This window comes from Carcharhinus amblyrhynchos, chromosome 7 (genome assembly GCF_965287045.1).
Source record: "Carcharhinus amblyrhynchos chromosome 7, sCarAmb.v2.hapA, whole genome shotgun sequence".
Lineage (NCBI taxonomy): Eukaryota > Metazoa > Chordata > Chondrichthyes > Carcharhiniformes > Carcharhinidae > Carcharhinus > Carcharhinus amblyrhynchos.
In genome coordinates, this window is record NC_137330.1 from 82512089 (window position 1) to 82538090 (window position 26002).

Consider the following 26002-nt stretch of genomic DNA (forward strand, 5'->3'; position numbering starts at 1 on the left):
GGGCACGACAAGTTCTGGAGCTCAAGTCTTCAACATTTTGTGAATATTGTCAGCATCCATCAGCTGTTTCTTGATTATCATTTGAAATTAATTGAATTGGCTGAAGACTGGCATTTGTAATACTGGAGACCTCCAGAGGATGCTGAAATCATTTAGTTTGCATGTCTGTCTGAAAGTTGTTGCAGATGCTTTTGTGCTAGTGAGCTGGGCTCTCCCTCATTGAGGTTGGGAATATTTATGAAACCTTCTCCAGTGAGTTGCTTAATCATTTTAAATTAGGACCCTCTTTATTCTGCGACTGCCCCTGGTCCTACATTCTTCCATAAGTGGAAACATCCTTGGAGCATTTACTCTGGAAGTGCCGGAAGATTGGAAAACGGCTAATGTTACACCGTTGTTTAAGAAGGGTGGCAGGCAAAAGGCAGGGAATTATAGGCTGGTTAGTTTAACGTCTGTCGTAGGTAAAATGTTAGAATCCATCATCAAGGAGGAAATAGCGAGGCATCTTGAGGGGAATTGCTTGATAGAGCAGACGCAGCACGGTTTCGTTAAAGGGAAGTCGTGTCTGACAAATTTACTGGAGTTCTATGAGGATGTGTCTAGGGCGGTGGATAGAGGAGAGCCGGTGGATGTGGTCTGTCTTGATTTTCAGAAGGTGTTTGACAAGGTACCTCACGAGGTTATTGCAGAAGGTAAGGGGACATGGAGTTGGGGGTAGGGTGTTAGCGTGGATAGAGGACTGGTTGTCAAATAGGAGGCAGAGAGTGGGGGTTAATGGGTGCTATTCGGATTGGCGGATGGTGACTAGTGGAGTGCCCCAGGGGTCGGTGCTGGGGCCTCAGCTATTTACCATTTATATAGATGATCTGGAGGAGGGAACCGAGTGTATGGTGTCGAAATTTGCTGACGACACCAAGATTGGTGGAACGGCAAATTGCGCGGAGGGTGTGGAGAGTCTGCAGAAGGATCTAGATAGGCTGGGTGAATGGGCCAGGAACTGGCAAATGGAATTTAATGTTGGCAAGTACGAGGTGGTCCACTTCGGTAGGAATAATGGTAGGAAGGACTATTACTTGCGGGGCGAAAAACTGCAGCAGGCGACGGTGCAGAGGGACCTTGGGGTCCTTGTGCATGAGTCGCAAAAACCCAGCCTGCAGTTGCAGCAGGTGGTCAGGAAGGCTAATGGGATGCTGGCCTTCATAGCGAGGGGGATTGAATATAAAAGTAGGGAGGTCTTGCTGCGGCTGTAGGCCGCCGCTGGACTACTGTGTGTAGTTTTGGTTGCCGCACTTGCGCGAGGATATTTTGGCCTTGGAGGGAGTGCAGAGGAGGTTTACTAGGCTGATGCTGGAGTTGAGGGGGTTGAGCTATGAGGAGAGGCTGAATAAACTAGGCTTGTACTCGTTAGAGTTTAGAAGAATGAGGGGAGATCTCATTGAGACATATAAGATGATGAATGGGATGGATAGGATAGAGGTGGAGAGACTCTTCCCGCTCAGAAAGGACAGTAGGACTAGGGGGCACAGCCTCAAGATAAAGGGGGGGCGGTTTAGAACGGAGTTGAGGAAGAACTTCTTCACTCAAAGAGTGGTGAATCTCTGGAATTCTCTGCCTGTTGAAGTGGTGGAGGCTGCCTCGCTAAATATTTTTAAGACGTGGGTTGATGGGTTTTTGATAAGCGAGGGGATTAAGGGTTATTGGGAGAGGGTGGGAATGTGGAACTGAGCCACGACAGATCAGCCGTGATCATCTTGAATGGTGGGGCAGGCTCGAAGGGCTGGATGGCCTACTCCTGCTCCCATTTCTTATGTAAACGCTCCCAAGAATCATGTATGTTTCAATTGTATCACCCCTCAATTTTCTGAACTGCAAGGAGTACAGACCCAGCCTGTTTAATTCTTTCTCTATTTGGGAATCACTCCATCCCTGGGATGTTTGGTAAATGTGGTGCTGTGTTGCAACTCCACCAGGTTAACACCTCATTTTTAGGTATGTCTGGTATTGCTGTATGCATGCTTTCCTGAACACTTCATTTTAACCAGCATTGAACCTATGGCTTGGTGGTCATAATAGATTGGGAGATATGCCAGGTTATGAGGTGCTGCTAATGGCCCACAATGCCTTATGAATGCCCAGTCTTTTTGAAATAAATCCCATTTGGCATGATGGTACATTTGGAACACTACATCCTCAATATGTGAAGATAGGACTTTGACTCTGCAGTGACTTTCGCTACTAACAAATTGTCAGATGTTGCCCAATCTGTTAAAAATATATCCCATTTAGCACACTAAATCCAGAGCATGTGAAGATAGGACTTTGTCCCCATCAGGACTGTCACTCTTGGCATACTGTCAGATGCACCTGTGGTGGGCAGGTTGGTGAGAATGAGGTCAAGTATATGTTCCTTCGCCATCTTCCACAGACACAATCTCGCAGCTATGTTCTTTAAGACGCTGTAAAAAGTCTGACAACACCAGGTTTTAGTCCAACCTATTTATTTGACGCTGCCAGCTCAGTGCTACTGAGCCAGTCTTGGTGAAGGACATTGGGATCCTCCACTTTGATTTCTGTGCCCTTTCCACCTTCAGTGCTTCCACCAAGTGATTTTCAACATGAAGTACTGATTTATGGATGCTTGCCCATGTTTAATCTGATGCCATGAGACTTCATGGAGTCCATTGGCAGTGTTGAGAAATCCCAGGCCACTCCCTCCTGACTATATGGGAACCTCCAAAGGATACTGAGATCATCCACTCTGCATTTCTGACTGAAAATTGCTGCCATTTTTTCTGGCTCTATCATATTGGTGGGATGGTGGTGCCTGAGATATTATCTGTAAGATATGCTTCTGCCAGCATTTGTGTTGCTACATTTGGACAATTGACAGTGACTTTTAATGCCATTTTTTATTGAATTCAAGTTTCACAATCTGCCCTGGTAGGATTCAACTTAGTCCAAAGACAATACCACTACTACATCACCTTTTTTAGAATGCCATCTTTTGTGTCAGAATGTAAGTGATTGAATTGACTATGCTAAATCAAGTAGAAAGTGTATAACCATAGAAGAATAGTTGTTTTGTATATTTTGTATTATATTTGTACAATACTAACAATCATCTGCAAACAACTTGATCTAAAAAAAACTTTTGCCAAATGTTTGTAATGAGAAATTCTGAAAGCAATTGTTTAGCTTTGAATCTTTACACAGTACAAAACATTACCATAAACTTTGCAATTGTCATTATTCACCAGATGCCAGTTATGTATTGTGCTCCTTTCCGTTGTGCTGAAATTTCCCCAATTACGTACTACGCAACAGAGCAATCTTTACAAGTGCTCAGACTTCCTCGATCCAATTCCAGAAATATCACCAATGTTCTTCAGTCCTTAATCTTTCAAATGAAAATATAAAAGAAAATTCCATCCCATCCTTGTCACCATCTATTGTGCATTATGTCCACAGCAAGCAGTCATTTTTAAAGAACTTTATTTACACCTTCCCAATGACAAAAGATGACATAATGCTCAAATCATGCAGTATACTACACGGGTAGTATCAGCACAGATAACTAACTACTTCTGCAAGCAAAAAATGAAACTTGTCATTTGAAAAATGTTTTTTGACATAGTGTCACAACTGTGCTTTTAGCTTGGATTCCTAGAGTGAACATTGCGTGAAAGCAGAAGCTAATTACTTTGCAAAATCTCCTTTCCTTAAAAATCAGCTTTATAGTTTAAGACACAAATAATCCACAAGGATACAGTTCTCAAACTTCTAATTTAGAACAAATTTAAAACTTAAAATCCAGGGCATCACTCCTAAATTGTTTAAATGTTTTAATTTTGAAATTGTATGCAATCTAATTGAATAAGAGTCTGAGAGTAGATGAGAATATACAAGACATGGATGAAATGCACTTTTCTACTTGAAATGTTCATTTTTGTTTGAAACCCTCTCTATAGTTGTGCAGACTGGTGAATATCTAATGGTTTAGATCATATTGGTACTGAAATAAGGGCCAGTTATTAAGGGGAGCATAATAGCCTTTTATTCATGATATGCATGCATTCCTCTCACATGGAAGCACTGGGTAAAAATAGGGGCACCCCTCTCCCTTTATTGTGGCTTTCTTCCTCCCTTGCTGAGAACATGTTTTATCACGCGCCATCAATAACTTCAAGCTGGAAAACTTTCAGAGGGACTGTTGGCTTGTCTCCACCTAAAAGGGGCCATTTGTACTTTGGCTATTTAAATGCTGATTTGAGATGGTCTAGTGCCATTTGCCAGAATTGTTGCGAGTGTACTTGGTTCTTTTGTGTCAATGAAATCCAAAAGCCATACTAAAAAAAAGTCTGTTAGAACATTTTCAGGTGCAGCAGACAATGATATAAGAAAATAGGCTTGTTTCATCTCCTATATACTGTAATCATTTAATTTGCCACCAAGCACAACCATATGGTATTGGGAACAGAATAGTCACACTGTTACTTGCCTGCATGCATTGTAATGAAATGGTGCACAGCAGAGCAAGAGTTAACTTAGGACCGGAAAACCACACCTCCCAAAGTATGATGCAGAGCATCACAAGCGTCTGGAGAGAGAACATTCTAGAACCAGACTTTAATCACCATGCATGAGCAAACCTTAACTATAAAAATACCAATGAAAGGTTCATGTTTAAACATTCATGACTCAAAATCTCCTGACTGAGACATCTAAAGAACCCTTATTGCAACATCTTTAGACCTTCTAAAAGATAACCAAATCAGCAGTAGTACCATAGAGCATTAATCAGCCATGATAAAGAAGATATTTTAACTGATGAAATGAAAACCACATCCCAAGAATGAACAACCAAAGCTGAACTTGAGATGCATACCTAAGAACCATTGCAAGACCCTAATATGATACAGCTGAGCAAAGCTACAGAAAAATTGCAAAACCTATGTCAGCATGCATAAGACAGCTAAGCAATAGTAGCTACATAGATGGCAGTCCCAAATGGCTCAGCAGATTGTAGAACCTGAATGAGTTGCAAGTTTAAAAAAAAAGTTTAAAAAAAACCCTGCAGAACAAAAGATTGGAAGAGTTAAGTTCCTGTAGAGTTACAGCCACTGAGTTCAATTTTACTGAGCATTCAAATCTTAATTTTAGAAGCTCTCTCAGCTGAAAGAAAATAGCTTCACTCTATAAGGTGAGCAGATTCCAGCTCCAATCCAGTGCAGTACAGTTGGAAGCTAGAACACTTTGAATCTTTGCTACATTTGTTGCAAAATACAACACCTACATGGCTTTTTCCAAGATCTGCCCAGTAACAAGACAAAAAAAAGCCAGCTGTATCCTAGCAACTGCAGCCCATGTTTAAAAAAGGTTACCACACTCTTAAAACATCACATTTAAAGTGTTAAATACAAGTAGCTATGAACAGAAAATTAGAGAAGCTAGATGTATTAGTGATAAGAAAATGGCTGCACCAGACACAAGTGGTCTAACATACTGAGTAAAGCACTGAGGCAACAAGAGACTCCAGAAGAAGGGAAGCCAAATAATAGAGTTCATTAGATTGGAAGGACAATTTCAAATGCCTGACCATTTAGCTCCATGAAGAAAAAGAATTTCCTAAACAGCAGCATGGAAGCTCAACAGCAGACATACTAAGTGATTTTACTGAATTGCAGGAAAGCTCAAGAGCAAGCTTCATAAAAAGAAAATCTGTTGTCAGACCTTCACACGTTACAAGAATTCCTTGGGTCAAAGGTTATTCTTCTGGAAGATTATGAAGAGCAGCAAAATGAATTTACTGTCACACTGAACAAACTGAAGAACCAGCTGGCAAAGTGGATTCCAGGAGGATGCTTAAAACTACAAGAAACAGATTGGAGAGCTGAAGAAGCAGTTGAATGCCAAAGTGGAGAAAAGTGATAGGAAAAGCTTTTGACATTTATCTGCTTGCAGTTTGGAAATGAAACCATGAGTTGCACAGTTACAGAACTGAAACCATTTAAAACTTGACAAGGCAGACCTGGTTAAAAGTAAAACCAAAACTAAGGGCAATGACAAAGTTCTGCTGCTGACAGAAAAAGAAGGCATATGAGCTTGGAAAATGTAAATATGACGTGCAAATTTGCAAAATGTAAATGTCCAGCAAGAATTTGGTGGGTGTCAAGGGAAAAGAAAACTTGATTTTGCACAACACTGAAGGGCCTTTTCCTGTGCTATACTGTTCTGTTTTATGTATGATTTTCACCGCCCGCCCCGCCCCCTCCCCCCCCCCCCGCCCCCCCCAAGGAACTACTGGGAGTGCACGTTCTTCCTTGGGAGGGACAGGAGAAACTCAGTGTATGCAAAAAGACAAGTTGTTAATCAAGAGAGATGTAACTGAAGTGGAAAAAAAAATCAAATGCAGATAGCCAAGTATCAGAAACAGTACCACTGCCATTCTTCCAAATGTGACAGATAAGAACTGTCAAGACTTCCTGAACTTCTAAAGTTAGACTTGAGATGGGGAGCATCTGCAGCGAGTAGAATTGTAATGTAATACCCCAAAGGGAGGACAGTTTCCTTGGAAAAGGAGGGGGGGGGGGGGGCAGTGGTGATGGCCTGTTATGTGCCTGCATGCATTGTAATGCAAAGATGCTTGGCTGAGCAATGTTTAATGTGGATTACAAAATAGCCCATGGTATGATGTACAGAGTCCCATGATAAGAGTCTCTGGAGAGCGAATGGTCAAGAATAAAAATCTACAAGCAGCCTAACTACATGGAGCAGTTCTATATGATAATACCTCAACTGTAAATGGTTAAAGACTACCAATAAAGGGTTCATGTTTTAACATTCAAGCCTCAATCTCTTCTTTAGGGCACCTAAAGATCCTATACTACGACACCATTATACTGGAGTTCAAAATAGTTTTCATGGAAAGATTAACTTCTGTCGCTTTTGTGTATTGTTTTCCCCTTGGTGAGGTCAGGGAAAATGAGGAACTGGAAAAGGAGCTTTCTGAAGTGTTTGCAAATAGCTGATTTGAAGGGTGACCCAGTCACTAGCCAGCTTATGATTAAGAGGCATACTGATGCCTCGCACCAATGGTACGAACTGTGTAACCACTTCAGCCTGATTGGGTAGGATGTTGGTTTCTCAATTTGGAGCATTTTTGGAAGTTAAATGTTAACAAGTTTGTTTAATTTCATGAGTGTTACAGGAAAGAAACCTGTTAGTTCTGGCTGCTAGGTTTCAATTTTGGGCTAAAAGCAACAACCTGAATGAGTGAGTGACCTGGAGCTTATGGTTCACAATTGCAATGTCTCATTCTGCAAGCTTTGAGAAAACAAAACCGTTTCAGTTCAAAGGATCTGATGCTTGTCCAGTTTAAACTATCTTTCAAAAAGGGTTTGTTAACAATTCTAAGAAATAATTTGGTGTTGATTTGAATTTTATTAAGTATGATATTATTAGTATATTTCTGTATTTGCTTCTGTTTTTCCTATGAATAAATTGACAAAGTAATTTTAGCTTGTGTACCTTGCACTGTTTACAGGTTTCCTTTTGTGCTTTTGAAGATGATTGGATAACTTAGATATCCAGAATATGGTTTGTCCCACCCTTTTTTTAAAAAATAAGATCACTATTCTAGCCATTGTAGATAATGTAAGTTTTGGCTCATAAGAGATTGACTTGATTGTGCAAAAATCCCTCTAATTATGGGAAAATGTTGGGGAGTGGACTGCATGGTGACCATTAACAGGATATCTGGTGCGTGAATGCTCATGGAATGGGACAGTTTTTCATTTGCTTCAGCTACCCTTACTGGAGGGTGAATTTGGTAGGATAGTTTATGTTGGTTGGCACTTTTTTAGTTTGTGGCAGTGAGCTGCAGGGTTCTATTGATCTCTCAGTGATTTGCAAATTGGAAAGAGATGGCAAAGGTTAGGGCAGATTGAACAACCAGTGGAAAGATTTCTAGAAACTTTGTATTTCAAGTACTTCCTGTAATTATCATCTTGCTTCATACTTTAATGTATTGGTTTTCTTCTCTCAACTGATGGCTTTCCCTGTCTTTGCGTCTTGCCAGTTGGCATTCCTTTGCGTTTGAATGTGTAAGTTGAAAGGATAGCATCTTTCGTTTAGGGATAAAAGCTAGGTTGTGAAAGGAGCATATTTCCCTCTGTTCTGCCCAGGTGAGGCACTGGTGAATCCTGGCCCTCTTCTTTTGTTAGTTAATGAGCAGGTAGTGGTGTACTGTCACTATAGAACTATATTTTCAATTTTAACATCAATCGTATTATTATGTAATCCTAAATTACTACATTTTTCTCTAAAGCAGATATGGGCAGTAACTTCTGAGGTCCAGGGTATTGTATTTGTGAAAGATGTCTAGGACTGTTCCCCCACCTGCCTATCCTGCCTTTTAAATATATTTAGTGATGGAGAATCCACAACCTTCTGGGATAGAGAATTCTAGAGATTAGCAACCCTTTCAGTGAAGTAATTTCTCTATATTTCCATTCTAAATGACCAGATTTCCCGACCAGTGGAAGCAATCACTCAGTGCTCAGCTTTATAAGAAGCCTTCAGAATTTTCATGGAATCATGTAGCACAGGAGAGGTCCTGTGGTCCATTTGAGTCCACACTGATGCATTAAAAACACCTAACACCCACCTAATTCTATCTGCCAGCACTTGGCCTGTAGCCCTGAGTGTTATGATGTGTCAAGTGCTCATCCAGATTCTTTTTAAAAGGATGAGACAACCTGCCTCCACCACCCTCCCAGGCAGCGCATTCCAGACTGTGTCACTACTGAGTAAAAAAGTTTTTCCTCATATCCACCAGCATCCCCCCCACCCCCCCTCCCCCTCCCCCCAAACCTTCTGTCCTGCACTTTGAACTTATATCCCCTCATGACTGACCCTTTAAGGGGAATAGCTGCTACTTATCTGCTCTGTCCATCTCTCTCAATCTTGTCTCAATCAGGTCACCCCTCAATCTTCTCTGTCCCATCAAAAACAACTCAAACCTATCCAACCTCTCTTCGTAACTTAAATGATCCAGCCTAGGCAGCGTTCTGGTAAATCTCCTCTGCACCCCCTCCAGTGTACTCGTATCCTTCCGATTTAATGTGGCGATCAGAACTGCGCACAGTTCTTTTGCTGTGGCCTCAACATTCTATACGACTTCTCTGCTTTTGTAATCTATGACTATAAATCTAATCTATAAATGTAATCTAGGTTGGACTAAAACCTGGTGTTGTCGGACTTTTTACTTTGTAATTTATGCCTCAGTTGATATACAGACTAAATATATGCCTTTTTCACCACCCTAGATGTCAATGAGATATGTCATTCCTCGAAACTCCAGAAAATATAAGCTCAGTTTACTCCGCTTCTCTTCCTAGGACAACTCTCATTGTGGGAACAATTTCATGGAATCTTTGCTGTACCATCTCCAATATGAGTATACCCTTTCTTGAATTTAAAGACCAAAACTGCACATCAGTGTCCCGCCAAAAGCCTGTAGAACTGTAGCAAGACTTAGTTATTCTTTATAATCACCTTTCAATAAAGTACATTTGTCATTACTAATTCCATTTTTCTTCCAAATTTGTAGCTGCACTTGCATGCTAACCTTCTGCATTCCTTATACAAGTACATCAAAGTCTCTTTGAACATCAATTCTTTAAGACTTATACTTTTTAAAAAAAAAGCTGCTTTTCTATTTTTACCACCAAAGTGAATAACTTCATATTTTCCCTACGTTATACTCCATCTGTCATCTCACCTAACCTGCTTGTTTCTCTGCAGTCTATGCTGTCCCCAAAGTTTACCTTCTGTTGTAGCTTGGTGTCAAATATCTCTTTATCCAAGTCATTAATATAAATTGCAAATAGCCATGGCTCTGACACTGATACTTGTGGCACCCCAGAAAGCACTGCCCGCCAATCCTTTTTATGTCCACTCTCTATATTCTTAACTAATCCTCTATCCATACTGATATATTGTCCCCAAATCTAAGCCCTTATTTTGCCCATTAATCTTTTATGTGGAGCCTTACTGAATACCTTTTTGTTTTTGAAAATCTAGATCTACAACATCCGCTGGTTTCCCTTTTTCTAGCATGCTAGCTACATACTCAAAAACTAATACCTTTGTCAAACACCTTTAGTAAAATTATGTTAACTTGTTCTAAATGAATTAATACTTTATTTGATATAGTGCAGCATACAGTAAGTGGCAGAACCCTTCATAGGCAGAGGGATCAGCATGTATTGATACACAACGCAAGTGGAGAAGATAGTCAAGAAGGCATACGGCATGTTTGCCTTCATTGGCTGGAGCATTGAGTTTAAAAATTGGCAAGTCATGTTGCAGCTTTATAGAACCTTAGGCCACACATGGAATGTAGTGTTCAACTCTGGTTGCCACACTACCAGAAGGACATGGAGGCTTTGCAGAGGGTACAGAAAAGATTTACCAGGACGTTGCCTGGTATGGAAGGTGTTAGCTTTGAGGAAAGGTTGGAGAAACTTGGTTTATTCTCAGTGGAACGACGAAGCTTGAGAGGCAACCTAATAAAAGTCTACAACATTGAGGTCCTGGATGGAGTGGATAGTCAGAAGCTTTTTCCCAGGGTAAAAGAGCCAATTAGAAGGGGACATAGGTTTAAGGTGCAAGGGACAAGGTTTAAGAGATGTGCGAGGCAAGTTTTTTTTGTATACAGAAGGTGATGGGTGCCTGGAATGTAGTGGAAGCCGATATGATGGTGACTTTTAAGGGGCATCTTGACAAATACATGAATAGGACAGGAATAGAGGGATATGGTCCCTGGAAGGGTAGAGGATTTTAATCCAGTTGGGCAGCATGGTCAGTGCAGGCTTGGACATGTAAACATGTAATCATGTTTTTGTAATGGTGTTTAGATCCAAGTCATTTACCCCTTTGTGCCACTAATTCATCAATCTTATTGCAGATACTTCATGCATTCAGATAAAGAATGTTTTAATTTCATTTTTTATTCCATCTACCACAAATTTGCTGATGTACTTTTTTTTGTTAACCTCTGTCCCTTTCTAGCCACTCTTTTTTTGTATTTATTCACTACTTCAACCTTTCTCTTTGGACTTGAGTCTTCCTTCACCCCAACCCTTTCCTTCCACCCCATGTTGTTTTAAAAATCCTGCGTACAGCCCTAGTTATGATGGCCAGGATGCTGATTGCAGCTTGTTTCAATGGATTAGCTCACTTTTCTCTGAATACTGGTGCCAGTGATTTATGAATTGAAAGCCCTTCTTCCCACACCAATTTGATCAAAGTGTTGGATTTAATCCTATACCAATTACATAAATACACATTTGGACCAGGAGTACACCAGTCAGCCCCTCATACCTTCTCCGTCATTCAGTGACATCATGGCTGATGTGATTAGAATCTCAGTTCAATGTTCTGCTGTGATATCTTTCAACTCCCCCCTGCTTTGTTCAGAAAAATCTATCCCTCTGCCTAAAAAATCTTAAGACACTGTTTCCAATGTCTTTGAGGAAGTGTTCTAAAGACTTGGAGGCCCTCAGTTTATCCCGCTCTCAATTGACCTGTGGCTCATGTTGCAATCCAGAATTGATTACCTTTTTGATGTTCTGCATTTTAATTTGGAATGCAACTCCTCAAATTATCTTGAAGAATTAGGAAGGATGATTTGTCATGTTGGTCCCCACAGGTGCCATAACAACTGGACCCTCCACTTCCCACTTCTAGTTACTTAGAGATGTCTTTAACCCTGGCACTGGGCAGGCAATGCAATCATCGCAGTCCCTATTATGGTCACAGAGAACTGATTTATATTGTCTCCTATCACTATCAGTTTTCTTTGCTCCACTTGAATAGCATCTTTCACCATGATGCCATGATCTGTCTGCTCATCTGCCTTGCAATCCTTCTCATTGATACATGTAGTAAGCACCTCGTACCTCTTGAACAAAGTCATGGACTGAGGCTCCTTCATTACTACATGTTGGGTTCCCAAACCTGTGAGACCTGCAGGCATGTCCTCCTGACCCACATTTGCCATCCTAAAGGATGTGACTATCTTGTGCAATAAAATGTCCAGGTAACTTTCCAGTTCCTTGAGGCATTGCAGTGACCAGAATTGGTTCTAGGCTTCATGGCTCTGAGCCAAGGTTCTTCAAATCATAAACACTGTGATGGCCCTGGATCATACTGATGTCCAGGAGCTCCTACATCCTGCTGTCACAATGCATCATTTGCCTTGTCATCTGTGATGCAACTAATTTATAATAATCTCTATTCCAAATAACCTTTTTTACTGCTCGTAAACCTTGGCACAACCAATAAAAACTTAGAATAATGTTCACACTTTTGATGAGAGAGAAAGATGCAACATTAATACTAACCAATCACTTAGCTATTTGCATGTGATTTTGCACTTTTATTATTCTATCTTCTTCTACTGTTTTCAGACTCCTTACTGTTAATGGCCTCACTCCTTCCCACTGTTGGTGGCCCTGCTCCTCTTGTACTTTCTTACTGTTGATGGCTTTGCTCCTCCTCTTGCACTGTTTCTTTTTCTTGCTGTTAATGGCCTAGTTCCTGCTCTCTCAAACTCACTGTTAATTGCCCTACTCTACCTCATGCACTATCGTGCTGTTAGTGGCTTTGCCCCTTCCTTTCAAGTTCTCTTTCTTGCTGTCGATGGCCCCACTGCTCCTCTAAGTGATAAAGCAGGTACTGTCGATAATCTACTTTATTTCCCTATGATTGGTTGCTGTCCCTCATTCAGTGTAGTATTTGATAACTGTGGATACTAAGGAAAGAAGATTTCTTCCAGCTGACATTGCATGTCTAATAGCCAACATATTGATCTGTTGAAACACAACGGAAATAAAATTTGTTTGAAACACCAGCTTCTAAACAGTGTGTCAGCACCCAGGAACCAACTTCTATATTTCATAAGTAATTTACATAGTTTGGGGAAGAAGCAAAATCTTTATTAAATTCATTGTGTTAAATCCATAATGCAGCAGTTATACATAACCTGTGAAAGGAATGCGTTTAGCAGATTGTGGTACTTTTATAATCCACAATTCCTTGCATTAATTGATTTCAGTGATTTCCACTTCCTGAAAGCAGATATTAACTACTTTGGAAACTTTTCTGGTATCTGGCATAAAATTTGTTGCTGGACACCAATTCATTTAAAAAAAACTTTAAATTAAAAGCACACGGTGTTTGTATTTAAAAAGAAATATTGCCAAAGAAAATCAGAATTATACTAGTGAAACCAAATGATTAATCTAGTCCTGAAATTACTTATCAACTTAGATGCTTCAAGTGTTCTTCTGCTATCCTATGCTGGGTGAACCCAAGTTACGCAACAGGCCCTTTGGCCCAATTTGTCTATACTGCATTTTTCAAACTGCTAAGCTAGTCCTAATTGCCCACATTTAGCCCATATTCCTCTATAGTCACCTTACCCATGTAACTATCTGAATGCTTTTTAAATGACAAAATTGTACCCACCTTTATCTCTGGCAGCTTGTTCCGATGCACTTCAATGGGGTGCAGTGATCTCCTGCTAAGTATCAGGGTGCAATGACCTTTGGGAGATTGATAAATCAGGTCCAGACAGGTTTGTGTATTGTACAATTGGCCTGCCTGAGGTTTGACTGTGTTTGATTTTTAATATGCCCAATTTTTAAAATTTAGGATATCCAATTTTATCAGCCTTAAAACTAGGCCCTGTTTATATTACACTTGTTTGTCACACACTTTTCTTTCTAACTGCAGAATGGCACACTTGTGCCTTTAAAAATAAAAAGCAATCAGGTTTTATGCTTTTGTTTAGGCTTTCATTGTTATTGAGTGTGTTAGCTTCTGATGTCTGTTTTTTAACTTGCATCCAGCCCTATTTCTTAAGATTTAATTTAACCCTTTGAAGAAAAAACATCAACATAAATTAGTTTTTTAAAAAAATAAGCAATATTTGCTTGACAAACTATCTCTTTGTTGAGTTACTTCTGTTGAGGCAGATTTAAAAAAAAACTTGATGGGGCATTCGGAGAGATTCTCAAATCTTTTGTGTTTTTTTAATTCTTCAGCTTTCAGCATTTTGTGTTTTGAAAATATGGCAGTTTTTGGATTTATTGGGACTGGAGATTAAACTTCAGCAACTAATGAATCTGGTCCTGCAGAAGCAAAAGGCAAACTCATCAGCTGAAGGTCACATCTGCCCTCTCGGCTCTCGAAGCCGGAGGCTTCCTTGGCTCTTAAAAGGCTACAGGTATCCCTGGTTTCATAGCTGGTAAACACAGTAAGAAATCTCGCAACACCAGGTTAAAGTCCAACCAGGTTATTTGAGAGTAAACCCACAAGCTTTTGGGGTTTGCCCCTTTATCATAGAGTTGCAGATGAAGGGGCAAATCCCTAAAGCTTGTGGGTTTACAATCAAATAAACTGGTTGGACTTTAACCTGGTGTTGTGAGACTTATTGTGTTTATCCCAGTCCAATGCCAGCATCTCCTTCATTCATATAGCTGGTACGCATGAGTCTGAAGTGGAACATACCTGTTGGTCATCTGGATCAGTCCCAGCTGCTTTTTCTCAAATGATCCACGTTTTTTTTCCACATGGTGACATTTTTTACCATCCCATATATGCTCCAGGAATTCCTCTGTGGCATTGTGGTTAATTTGATTTGCCCAATCTATATGCAGATTAAAATCACCTGTGATCACCGATTTATTCCATTATCACATGCATCACAAATTTTGTGTTTAATGCCATTCCTAGCATCACTGCTGCTTGGGGGTCTATTTATGACACCCACTAATGTTTTTTGCCGCTTGGTATTTCTCAAATCTACCCATACAGACTCCACGTTGTCAGAGCTGATATTCTTTCTCACTACTGTGTTAATTTCTTCTTTAATCACAGTGCCACTCCACCACCTTTTTTTTTCCCCTTTGTGCCTGCCTTTCGCAAATATTGAATACCCTGGGACATTCAATTCCCACCCCTTGTCACTCCATAGCCATGTCTCCGTAATCCCAATTATATCGTACCCATTTACATCTATCTGCACGATTATTTCATTCACTTTATTGCAAATGCTTCGCATGTTAAGACAGCCTTTAAGCTTGTCTTCTTAACACTATTTGCCTTGCTCCCAATATTTTCCTTTTATAGCCCTGTTTAAACTTTATCCTTGGTTTCTCTGCTTATCACCTTTTCTTATTCCCATTTTGTCTTCGTCTGTTCTCCTTCCTTCCATAGGTTCCCATCCCCCTGATGTGTTAATTTAAACCCTCCTCGACCACTCCAGCAAACAGTCCTCCCTGGACATAAGTTCCAGTCCTGCCCAGCTCTAACCCATCCAATTTGTACAGGAAGGATGCAACTAGAGTTGCAGACCTCTTCTGGAGATATGAATGCTTATTCACTTGTGGTTGTGGCTGTGGCTGAAGTGTTGACCTCTATCTTCAGACTACCTTGATAGGTGGTACCTTGTTGAGTTGGACCTGGTTTAACGTACAAGTTTTGGATCCCTTTGTTGGGTTCCTCAGCCAGTTGGTTTAACAGTGTTGCCTTAACCATTGTTTTTTTTTTGCATTCTGTCCTACCTACTGGGTACTGGGACCTCTCCTCTTTGTAGTCTACATAAATGACTTGGAAGAGAGCGTAGGTGGTGTGATCAGCAAGTTTGCTGATGACACCAAGATGGCAGGGTTGGTGGGTACCAAAGTGGATTGTGAGGTGATACAACAGGATATAGATAGGTTGGTGCATTGGGCAGATAGGTGGCAGATGGAATTTAATCCTGACAAATGCGAGGTGATGCATTTTGGAAGGAATAATGTAGAGAGGAGCTATGTGATTAAAGGTAGACAAATTAGGAGTATAGAAACACAGAGGGACCTGGGAGTGCAGGTTCACAAATCCATGAAGGTTGCGACACAAGTGGAGAATGTTGTCAGGAAGGCTTATGGAATGCTAGCCTTTATAGGAAGGGGTATAGAGTTTAAAAGCTGCTGTCTAGTGCTTCAGTTGTACAGAACGTTGGTTAGACCGCATTTGGAGTACTGCGTCCAGTTCTGGTCACCTTACTACCGGAAGGACGTGGAGGCTCTGGAAAGGGTGCAGAGGAGGTTTACCAGGATGTTGCCTGGCATGGAGGGGCTGGGTTACGAGGAAAGGTTGGAGAAACTGGGACTGTTCTCCTTGGAAAGACAGAGATTGAGGGGGACATGATAGAGGTATATAAGATACTGAAGGGAATAGACAGAGTCAATAGTGAGAGACTGCTCCCTAGATTGGTTACAAATACAAGAGGACATGATTTAAGGGTGAGGGGGGAGAGGTATAATTTGGATATGAGAGGAAGGTTCTTTACGCAGAGAGTTGTGGGGGTATGGAACGCGCTACCGAGTAGGGTGGTGGAGGCGGGAACGTTGGACTCGTTTAAGGTTCAGTTAGATAGGCACATGAGTGAAACGAGGATGGAGGGTTATGGTAGGGGTTATTAAATAAGGGTTAGAACCTCGGGAGACACCGGAAAGGCAGGCTTGTGATTAACGTTTTTGTCTTTTATTCCGCAGGCGGAGGTCCACCTCGTTGTCAAACGAGGGGCATGCACACGGTGGGTCGTGCGTGGGCTACTCTTGGAGGTTCCGGGAGTGGCCTAGTACTTCGTGTCGGTGTGTGTGCTTGATCCTGGACCGGTAGACGGGCGCCGCAACAGCTCGGTGACTAGCACTGCTAGCTGTGCAGATACATGGATTTGGGCCTGTGTCTGTGGGAGTTTGTGCATTCTCCCTGTGGATGCGTGGGTTTCCTCCGGGCGCTCCGGTTTCCTCCCACACCCCAAAGATGTGCTCTTAGGCTGATTGGTTTTACCAAATTGACACTATTCTCCCCTCAATCTGGCGAAGTCAGGGGTTCTATTTGTAGACACGCAGGGTAGAATAGGTGTAGGGTTATGCGGCGGCGCGGGCTTGTTGGGCCGAAGGGCCTGTTTCCTGTGCTGGGTTGTTCTTTGTTCTTTGTTTGTTCTTTGTACTTTGCTTTTCAAGGCTGCAAATTACCCTTTCTCTTGCAATTGGCACGTTTTCTCGGAGCGCGCTCCCCCACATTGGAAGCATGCTTCCATCACTGGTGCTGTGCTACCTTTTTTGGACTTTGGACTTTGCTGTGCCCTCACTTGGGCTGTTCCCTGCAGCAGCTATTTTCTGCCACAAAAATGATTCTTCTTGATCGGCATGCCTTGTAATTCATTCAAGCCTTGCTCAGCTGAGCTTGTCTCTACAGCTTTTTCCAAAGAGATTTTGGTCTCAGCTTTTTTTGTACATGAAGTTGTTGATTCCACGTGGTGTCTCAACATCTCCCCCAGAACCGGGCCTAAATTGTAGCACTCTGCTAAATGCTGCAGTCTGACTGCGAACCCAGAGAATGACTCCACCAGTTCCCTCATAGCAGAATAAAACTTGGACCTCAACATGATTGAAGGTTGGAAGTTAAAGTGGTTTTTGACCAGTCCCAGTGTTTGATCGAATTTGTGGGTGGCATTTTCTGCCTGTGCTCGCCACTAGACTAGAAAATTCTGTCTGTCAACAGATCTTTGTATGGTCTGCCACCCGCCTGCTATCGTTTCCATACTGGGCAGGATGGGAACATTCTGCCCTTTGTCTGGAGATCTGGTGATGTTAGGATTCTCACCAGGCTGTAAGTTTGCAGACCACGGACTGAGTAGTATCACCTTTTAGTTTTCCTCGGTTTTGATTATGGAATTGTTGTGGGGAATTTGTAAAGGTGGCCAATTTATGTCTTAAAAACTTAGACTTCATTCAAAAAAACTCGCAAAAGGCAAAGTCTGTGTCGAAAGATTGTAACAAGATTTGTTTAAAACATAAAATCGAGCAGAACAAACAAAACATAAACGTACGGCTGTTTGGAGACTTCCCAAAGGGTTAAACAGCTCAGGTTCAGAGTTGTAAACCTCAGATCTGAGGCATAGCCAAATTACAAATCGGTTAAAAGATTCTGTTATCTATAATTCTGCCTTCCATTAGCTTAGGATCAATTTTATTTAACAATTATCCATCAATATACACTTTGTCAGATACTCTGGCCATTCAAAATTTGTTGACTAGCATCATGTTTTTCACTGGTCTGTTTTAATAAGGATATTGCCTCTATCCTGGCAAAACTAACTTCCTGGTTGTTAGGCATCCACAGAAGTTCTCCCCAGAAGTCACAATCAACTTTTATCTGGTAATGTGCCAGTGGGAATAAATCTTGGGCCCCAGGTACATATCTATTCTGTGGCTAGACAATGAATGCTACTACTCCATAACATTACAACATTTGTTCCACATATGCAACATTTCTAATATCTTTTTGTTACCTAAAGGATATTCACTCCCATGGTTTCTTCTGATCGAAACCATTATATGTTGTGGCATCTTGTTCTTGGCCAAAGCAAACAATATATTAAAATACATTCAATACTCATGTCCATATTAACTTGTTATGAAGAATCGTTTAACCCTTTCTTGCATCCTGTCTCCTCAAAGATTACATCTGTGATTCTCACTAACTGAAACTCCCTTTTACAGTTAGCCTCAGAAATAATGCAACCTTCCGATATGTTGCCTCCAGCTCTGGACTCTGGTTCAGCCGGCTCCAACTTCCCAATTACAGGCAATATAAAGGCATCTGTACTCCTTCTGTGCGTATACAGAATATACGCACACGTCTACTCTTTTTTTCCCTCCCTAGCTCGAATTGCGGTTCTCTCAGTTGCTGGACTTTGCCCTTGATTTCAGATTGGCCCAGCTTCCTGAGCCTCTGCTCCATAGGGTCTGACAACACCCAGGTTTAAGTCCAACCAATTTATTTGATAGTAAGCTTGAGTTTACTATCAAATAAATCGGTTGGACTTAAACCTGGTGTTGTCAGACTTCTTACTGTGTTTACCCCAGTCCAACGCTGGCATCTCCACATCCTGATCACATGGCCACATAGAACTGTCCCTTAAAGGAGGCACAGTAGCACAATGCACCAAATGCTTCAAGCAGAAATGAAAAACTTGCTCTATTTTTATTATAAACCCTGTAGAATAATCTTTCTGAACATCAACCGAACTAGGCTATCAGATTTTGTTCACTGGAATATTCAAATAACTATGCTGATTCATGGCATTCCACATGATTGGTTTTGTATTTCACCAAAATTATAATGTAGAGAAAGTTGCATGCTTAAAAAAAATGACAGACTGGGCATAGTGTAGAACTTCTGAAGGGCATAGATAAATTGGAATGGGTGATCGTGGCAGATGAAATTCAATGCAGAGAAATGTGAAGTGATTCATTTTGACAAGAAGAACATGGGCATGTAACATAAATGATATGACTATTGGAAGGATACAGGTTGGTTTCAATTGTTAAGATTGACTGGCAAATTTGGCATGTTTTCCTTGGGAAGGCTGAAGGGAGATGTGATGGATTGGACAGAGGCCTTGTGGAACAGTGGGTAGTGTCTCTGCTGGAAGCTTCAGGTTCGAGTCCAACTTCAAGATTTGATGGGCGTGAAATTAATTTATAACGTGGGCTAATAGTTTGATTATCAATTGGCAAATCCTCCCCATACGCTTATGGCAGGCAGTAAGAGTGGGAGAAACTCAGAAGGTAACTGCAGACCCCTGCATTAACCTTGCTCAGCATAACCATGGACAATCTGAAAATGTTGAAATTGTCCATTTAATTACTTCAGATCCTATCAGCTCTCTTAGTACACAAATCTTATGAAAGTGATTGAATAACCTAATGGCTCACATTAAAATATTAGTAGCTGCTTTGAAGGACATTTTTAATATAGTGTTGTTTGTGAGCTGAGTAGCTGTGTGATGACATACCTACTAAAAGGGTCATATGACATGAGCATGAGAGTTCACCCCAGAGCATGGGCAGAGTACAAGCATGGATTAGTTGCTCAGCTACTAAATGTTGTTTGATACTAATTTTTGGTTTGCCAGTCTTTGGGAACCCAGCACTTTTACATTTTGTAGGCACTATTTTACCCATAATTGGTAGCAGTTCAACAAAAAATCTAATCATATTCTGAAAAATTGTGAAGATGCTGATTTAGAACATTACAGTGCAGTACAGGCCCTTCGGCCCTCAATGTTGCACCAACCAGTGGAACCAATCTAATGACCTTTCTAACCTAAACTATTCCAATATTATCCATATGCCTATCCAATGACCATTTGAATGCCCTTAAAGTTGGCGAGTGCACAACTGCTGCAGGCAGGGCATTCCATGTCCTTACTACCTTTTTCTCCTTTTTCCCTTCCTTTCTCGCCTCTCCTTTTTCCCTTCCTTTCTCGCCTCTCCTTTTTCCCTTCCTTTCTCGCCTCTCCTTTTTCCCTTCCTTTCTCGCCTCTCCTTTTTCCCTTCCTTTCTCGCCTCTCCTTTTTCCCTTCCTTTCTCGCCTCTCCTTTTTCCCTTCCTTTCTCGCCTCTCCTTTTTCCCTTCCTTTCTCGCCTCTCCTTTTTCCCTTCCTTTCTCGCCTCTCCTTTTTCCCTTCCTTTCTCGCCTCTCCTTTTCCCTTCCTTTCTCGCCTCTCCTTTTCCCTTCCTTTCTCGCCTCTCCTTTTCCCTTCCTTTCTCGCCTCTCCTTTTCCCTTCCTTTCTCGCCTCTCCTTTTCCCTTCCTTTCTCGCCTCTCCTTTTCCCTTCCTTTCTTGCCTCTCCTTTTCCCTTCCTTTCTCGCCTCTCCTTTTCCCTTCCTTTCTCGCCTCTCCTTTTCCCTTCCTTTCTCGCCTCTCCTTTTCCCTTCCTTTCTCGCCTCTCCTTTTCCCTTCCTTTCTCGCCTCTCCTTTTCCCTTCCTTTCTCGCCTCTCCTTTTCCCTTCCTTTCTCGCCTCTCCTTTTCCCTTCCTTTCAAGGCATGATACTGAAGAGGAGTGAGGGGACGTCTGGACAAGGTAAGTGAGGAGAAACTATTTTAACGTGAGAGGATCAAGAATGAGGGGTCACCGATTTAAAATAATTGATAAAACAAATTAAAGCGACAAGGAATAATGTGTTCAAGCAGCGAATGATTGGGCTGTGGAATGCACTGCTTGACTGTGTGGTGGAGGCAAGTTCAATGGAGACACGTCACAAGGGCTGTTATTTGAAAGGAGGAATGTGTAGGGTTCTGGGGAGAAGTTGGGGTGCAAGAGGGATGGACAAAGTTAATGGCTCATTCAGAGAGCCAAAGCAGATATGTTGGGCCGAATGGCCCCCTTTTTGCACTGTGACAATTCTGCAATTGTAATTTATAGATCCCAAAGATTGTAACAGAAGACAGTCCATGCTTATTTTTCTGTTGGTGTATTTTGAATGTTTGTGGGAGGAGGAGTGCAGCAGCAGTATTAACTTTGGCAGGTTTTTAATTATAGGGTCTCTTCTCTTTCAAATCTAAGCACAACTTGAAATTAAGTGTGTTTCTTAAATGTCTGCTAGTACACTAATTATTCCTGTCTGGCACACTTATCTAATGTTAATTATGGCTAGAATTTCAAAATGTAAATGAGTCATGCATTTGATACAAGCCAGAGTTTAGTCAGGATTTTTTTAAGAGGAGAAAATGTTTACTTTTGGTAAACCAAGAAATTTGAATGTGCCTCTCCCATTTCTCCTGTTCAACAAACCTGTTTGTTTCAGTGTAGCCACCTAGAACTTCTGTGAATTGCAGAAGGTCATAGTACTCTCTTTTAATGAATTTCTAACACAATGCTTTGGTTTCAAACCCTTTTGAGCGATGTGTTTTTCTCTGCATAAGGCGTTTATGAATTAATTGATGTGCAGAGGATCATTCAAAGTAGTATCTTAATGCTTTGCTCATCGTTTGTTTAGCTTTTGTTGGTCAAGGAGGTCATTATTTTCCTTTTGTGAATGTCTCTGCTGTGACTTTTTCTCTTTTTCTCTCTCTTCCTCTGTGCTCTCTCCACTCTTTCCTCTCTGTCCCCTCTTGCTTCCCCTCATTCTCGCTCATGCTCCTCTGGCTAACCCAGAGGATCAGCTTATTGTTGGGAACCCTGTACTGAACAAGATGATTAAATTATTGACACAGCATAGAGAATTTCACATGAACTCTGCTAGACAGGTATTTCCTGCAGCTGGATTGATCCAAACTGAAACCCAAATGGCTTGAACACAATCACATCCTTGGTCCTATTCTCCTTCATAATTAACATTTTTAGCATTAAATGACAATCAAATTTTATTTACAAAATTGGAGCATCACAAGTTTACTGCTTCCAGGTGAGGACAGTAGAAAGTTGTTCAACAAATGCTACTTTCCATTTCCTACTGCATTAGAATGACTCTTGTTCCTTTTGCAATTTAGTCCAGCTTGATGAAGTTGATGTCTCTAGCATGTTGTTTGAAGCACTAGTGGCACATGTTGAGGCCGTATTTCTGGATTAGACTGTGTCAGTTCACACACACTTGGTATGAGCTGAATTTCCTGCGGTGACACTTGTAAAGCTGCTGCTGACACATGGTGGCTAGACACAAAGCTGGCTGACTTTTTTAATCTTGGGTGTCTTGGTCGTAGGATTAATTACTGAGACCACCTGCTATTGCAAGAAATCCTTCAGAGAAACCTAGTTCTTAAAAGGATGATCATCCCAACACAACACATAGGTTTTTCTACAAAAATACAAGTACCTTCACACATGAGGACATGACATCCAAGGTAAATGCTCCCCATTATGTGCAGTATATCTGAGCATTGACCTCTGCTAATGTTTTGGATTCAGTGTATTTTAGAACACAGAACAGAGAAAAACTACAGCACAAGCAGGCCCTTCGGCCCACAAGTTGTGCCAAACATATCCCTATCTACTAGGCTTATCTAGAACCTTCTCTCTTACTAAGTCCCATGTACTTATCCAAAAGTCCCTTAAACTGGGGCCCATACAATTTACTCACTGCTGAAATAGGGTATATTTCAGATCTCCTGCAAGATGACAAGCACCCTAACTGTTTGCCGAATAGCATGCAAATTCATGGACCAAGGGCTGCCAATTTCTGTTCAAGAGTGCCTGATCTATGTCAAAGTATCCTGGAAGGCTAAGGTGTTTGAAAAATTGAGAAACAGGTGCTGCTACTAATATAGTAGCAATATGCGTGATCTTCTTCACTGATGGTGTTGCTGTGATATCAAAATACATTCTGCTTATCTCTCAAAACGTTCATGTGATAAATCAGTTTTAGCATCAGTTTAATGCCAGTTATATAGACTCTACATACCAACAGGGTTTTGTATCAAAAAACATGTCCTTTTGGCTGATTGCAACAGGCAGTGTACTGAACGTACTGATCCTGTGCTTGCAAAACTCAACATTAGAATCACATTTAATATTCAATACTATGTTTGGACAACATAGAACACTGCAGCACAAACAGGCCCTTCGGCCCACAAGTTGCACCGATCATATCCATACCTACCAGACTTATCTATAACTCTCAATCCCATTAAATCCTGTGTACTCATCCAGAAGTCTCTCAGAACACCTGCTAAAGAATTTTGATTGTGTTAAGAGTTGCAGTGACATCCAAAATTATCATTTGGGCTCAGTGTGCCTCACCTAATGTGTGCTAGACATTACATATGTTCACACGTGGTGCCCTATCCTTTTTGCTAACAGAGTACATCCACGCATTGTACCATTTTCAACAACAAAAACTTGGGTGATAGCAATTCATTTGTTTCTTCTCCATGGCAATGCCACGATCAATCAGAGTTAATTGCATTGTTTTAATTTAAACAAAAGCTTGGCAGCAACTTTTTTCCCTTGGTGTATTCTCCATGGCAATATGTTTACTAATCAGTACCCACTGGCCAACAATTTGCACTATTTTCTTGTGCAGTGTAGCAAAATAATTCTTTAAGATTTAGTATTTGTATGAATCTGCCCTGATGAGTGCAAGGTGAAAAACTTTGGCATGTCTAATTTTTGAGCACTATAGTTATTTTACCAACATTTTAGAAGCTGTTAGTTTTCTTCACTGAGTTTTGTTTTTTTTTTGGCTGATGTTCAAATATCAAGTATCCAGTATAACTTATCACTTTTTTCCTAGGGCTTAGCCTTTACATTGGAAGAGAGGCTACAACTGGGCATCCATGGTCTTCTGCCCCCCTGCATTCTTGACCAGAATGTTCAGGTTCTTCAGGTGCTGAAAAACTATGACATGAAAAAAAATGACCTTGACCGGTAAGAATAACAAATTGATATTTAATACTCTTACTAAGTCCAATGAGACTGAGCCTCAACTTTTGTATCAGCAGAACTTAGCTTAATCTTTTTAAAATTCTAGGCTGCAGTAGCTCTTGAAAAGTAATTCAGAGTTAGAAGTGTAGTTTGAGAGAAATTCATTGTTTAAAAACCTGATCCATGAGAGTCGGAACTCAAGATTTTTCAGAGCTCAGCAAAAGTAAATGCTACTGATAAGGTAGGACTGTAGAAAAAGAGATAATCAATCATGGATATCTAAGGAAATAAAGGAGGGTATCAAATTGAAACAAAATGCATACAAAGTGGGGAAACAGGATTAGGAAATTTTTAAAGGTCCATAGAAAGCCATGAAAAAAGCTATAAAGAAAAGTAAGATGGATTGAGAGTAAACTAGCTCAGAATATAAAAACAGATAGCAAAAGTTTCCACAAATGTGAGTGGCTAAGGTAAACATTGGTCCTTCAGAGGATGAGAAGGGGGATGTAATAACTGGAAATAAGAAAATGCTGAGCCATTGAACACGTATTTTGTGTGGTCTTCACAGTGGAAGACACAAATAACATGCCACAAATTGACAACAAGAAGGCTATGGCAGGTGAGGATCCAGAAACTATCATTATCACAAAAGAGGTAGTGTTTGGGCAAGCTAAAGGTAGGCAAGTCTCCTGGCCCTGATGGAATGCACCCTTGGGTACTAAGAGATGGTGGGGGAAATAGCAGATGCCCCCATGGTAATTTACTAAAATTTGTTGAACCCTGGGGTGGTTCCTGCATATCGGAAAACAGCAAATGTGATGCCACTGTTTAAAAAAGGAGGTAGACAAAAAAAACGGCTAACTTTAGACAAGTTAACTCCTGTAGTAGGGAAAATGCTTGAACCTATCAAGGAAGAAATGGTGAGACATTGGATATAAATTGTCCCATTGGGAAGATGCAGCCTGGGTTCATGAAGGGCAGGTCATATTCGACTAATTTGGTGGAATTCTTTGAGAACATTACATGTGCAGTGGACAATGGGGAACCTGTGGATGTGGTGTATTTGGATTTCCAGAAGACATTTGACAAGGTGCTGCAACAAAGGCTGCTGCACAAGATAAAGGTGCACAGTGTTACGATTAATGTATTAGCACGGATAGAGGATTGATTATTAACAAGGGGAATATAGATAATCTGAGTGGGCAAGGGTCTGGCCAGTGGAGTACAATGTTGGTAAATGAGGTAATTTCTTTTGGTAATAAATGGACTATTAAATAGTAAAAAATTGCAGCATGAGGGACCTGGGTGTCCTTGTGCATGAATCACAAAGTTGGTTTGCAGGTGCAGCAGGTAATTAAGAGTCGTAGAGATTTACAGCATGGAAACAGGCCCTTTGGCCCAATTTGTCCATGCTGCCCTTGTTTAAAACAAAACCCTCAGCTAGTCCCAATTGCCCGCATTTGGCTCATATCTCTGTACCCATCTTGCCCATGTAACTGTCTGAACACTTTTTTTAAAAGACAAAATTGTATCCACCTCTACTATTACCTCTGGAAGCTTGTTCCAGACATTCATCACCCTCTGTGAAACAATTGGCCTTTTTTTATATCTCCCCTTAAATCTATGCTCTCTAGTTTTAGACTCCCTTGCCTTCGGGAAAAGATATTGACTTTCTATGCCCCTCATTATCTTAGACCTCTATAAGATCACCCCTCAGCCTTCTACGCTTCA

The 26002-nt window shown here is 41.0% G+C and overlaps 1 protein-coding gene across 1 annotated transcript in view; it reads left to right on the forward strand.

Annotated features, from left to right (window-relative positions):
• Positions 1-26002, forward strand: part of me1 (malic enzyme 1, NADP(+)-dependent, cytosolic) — a 468354-nt gene that overhangs the window by 109146 nt on the left and 333206 nt on the right. The window contains exon 2 of the mRNA XM_080192688.1: positions 24141-24274. Within this exon, the coding sequence (XP_080048814.1) occupies positions 24141-24274 (134 nt within the window). The remainder of the gene's footprint in view (positions 1-24140; positions 24275-26002) is intronic.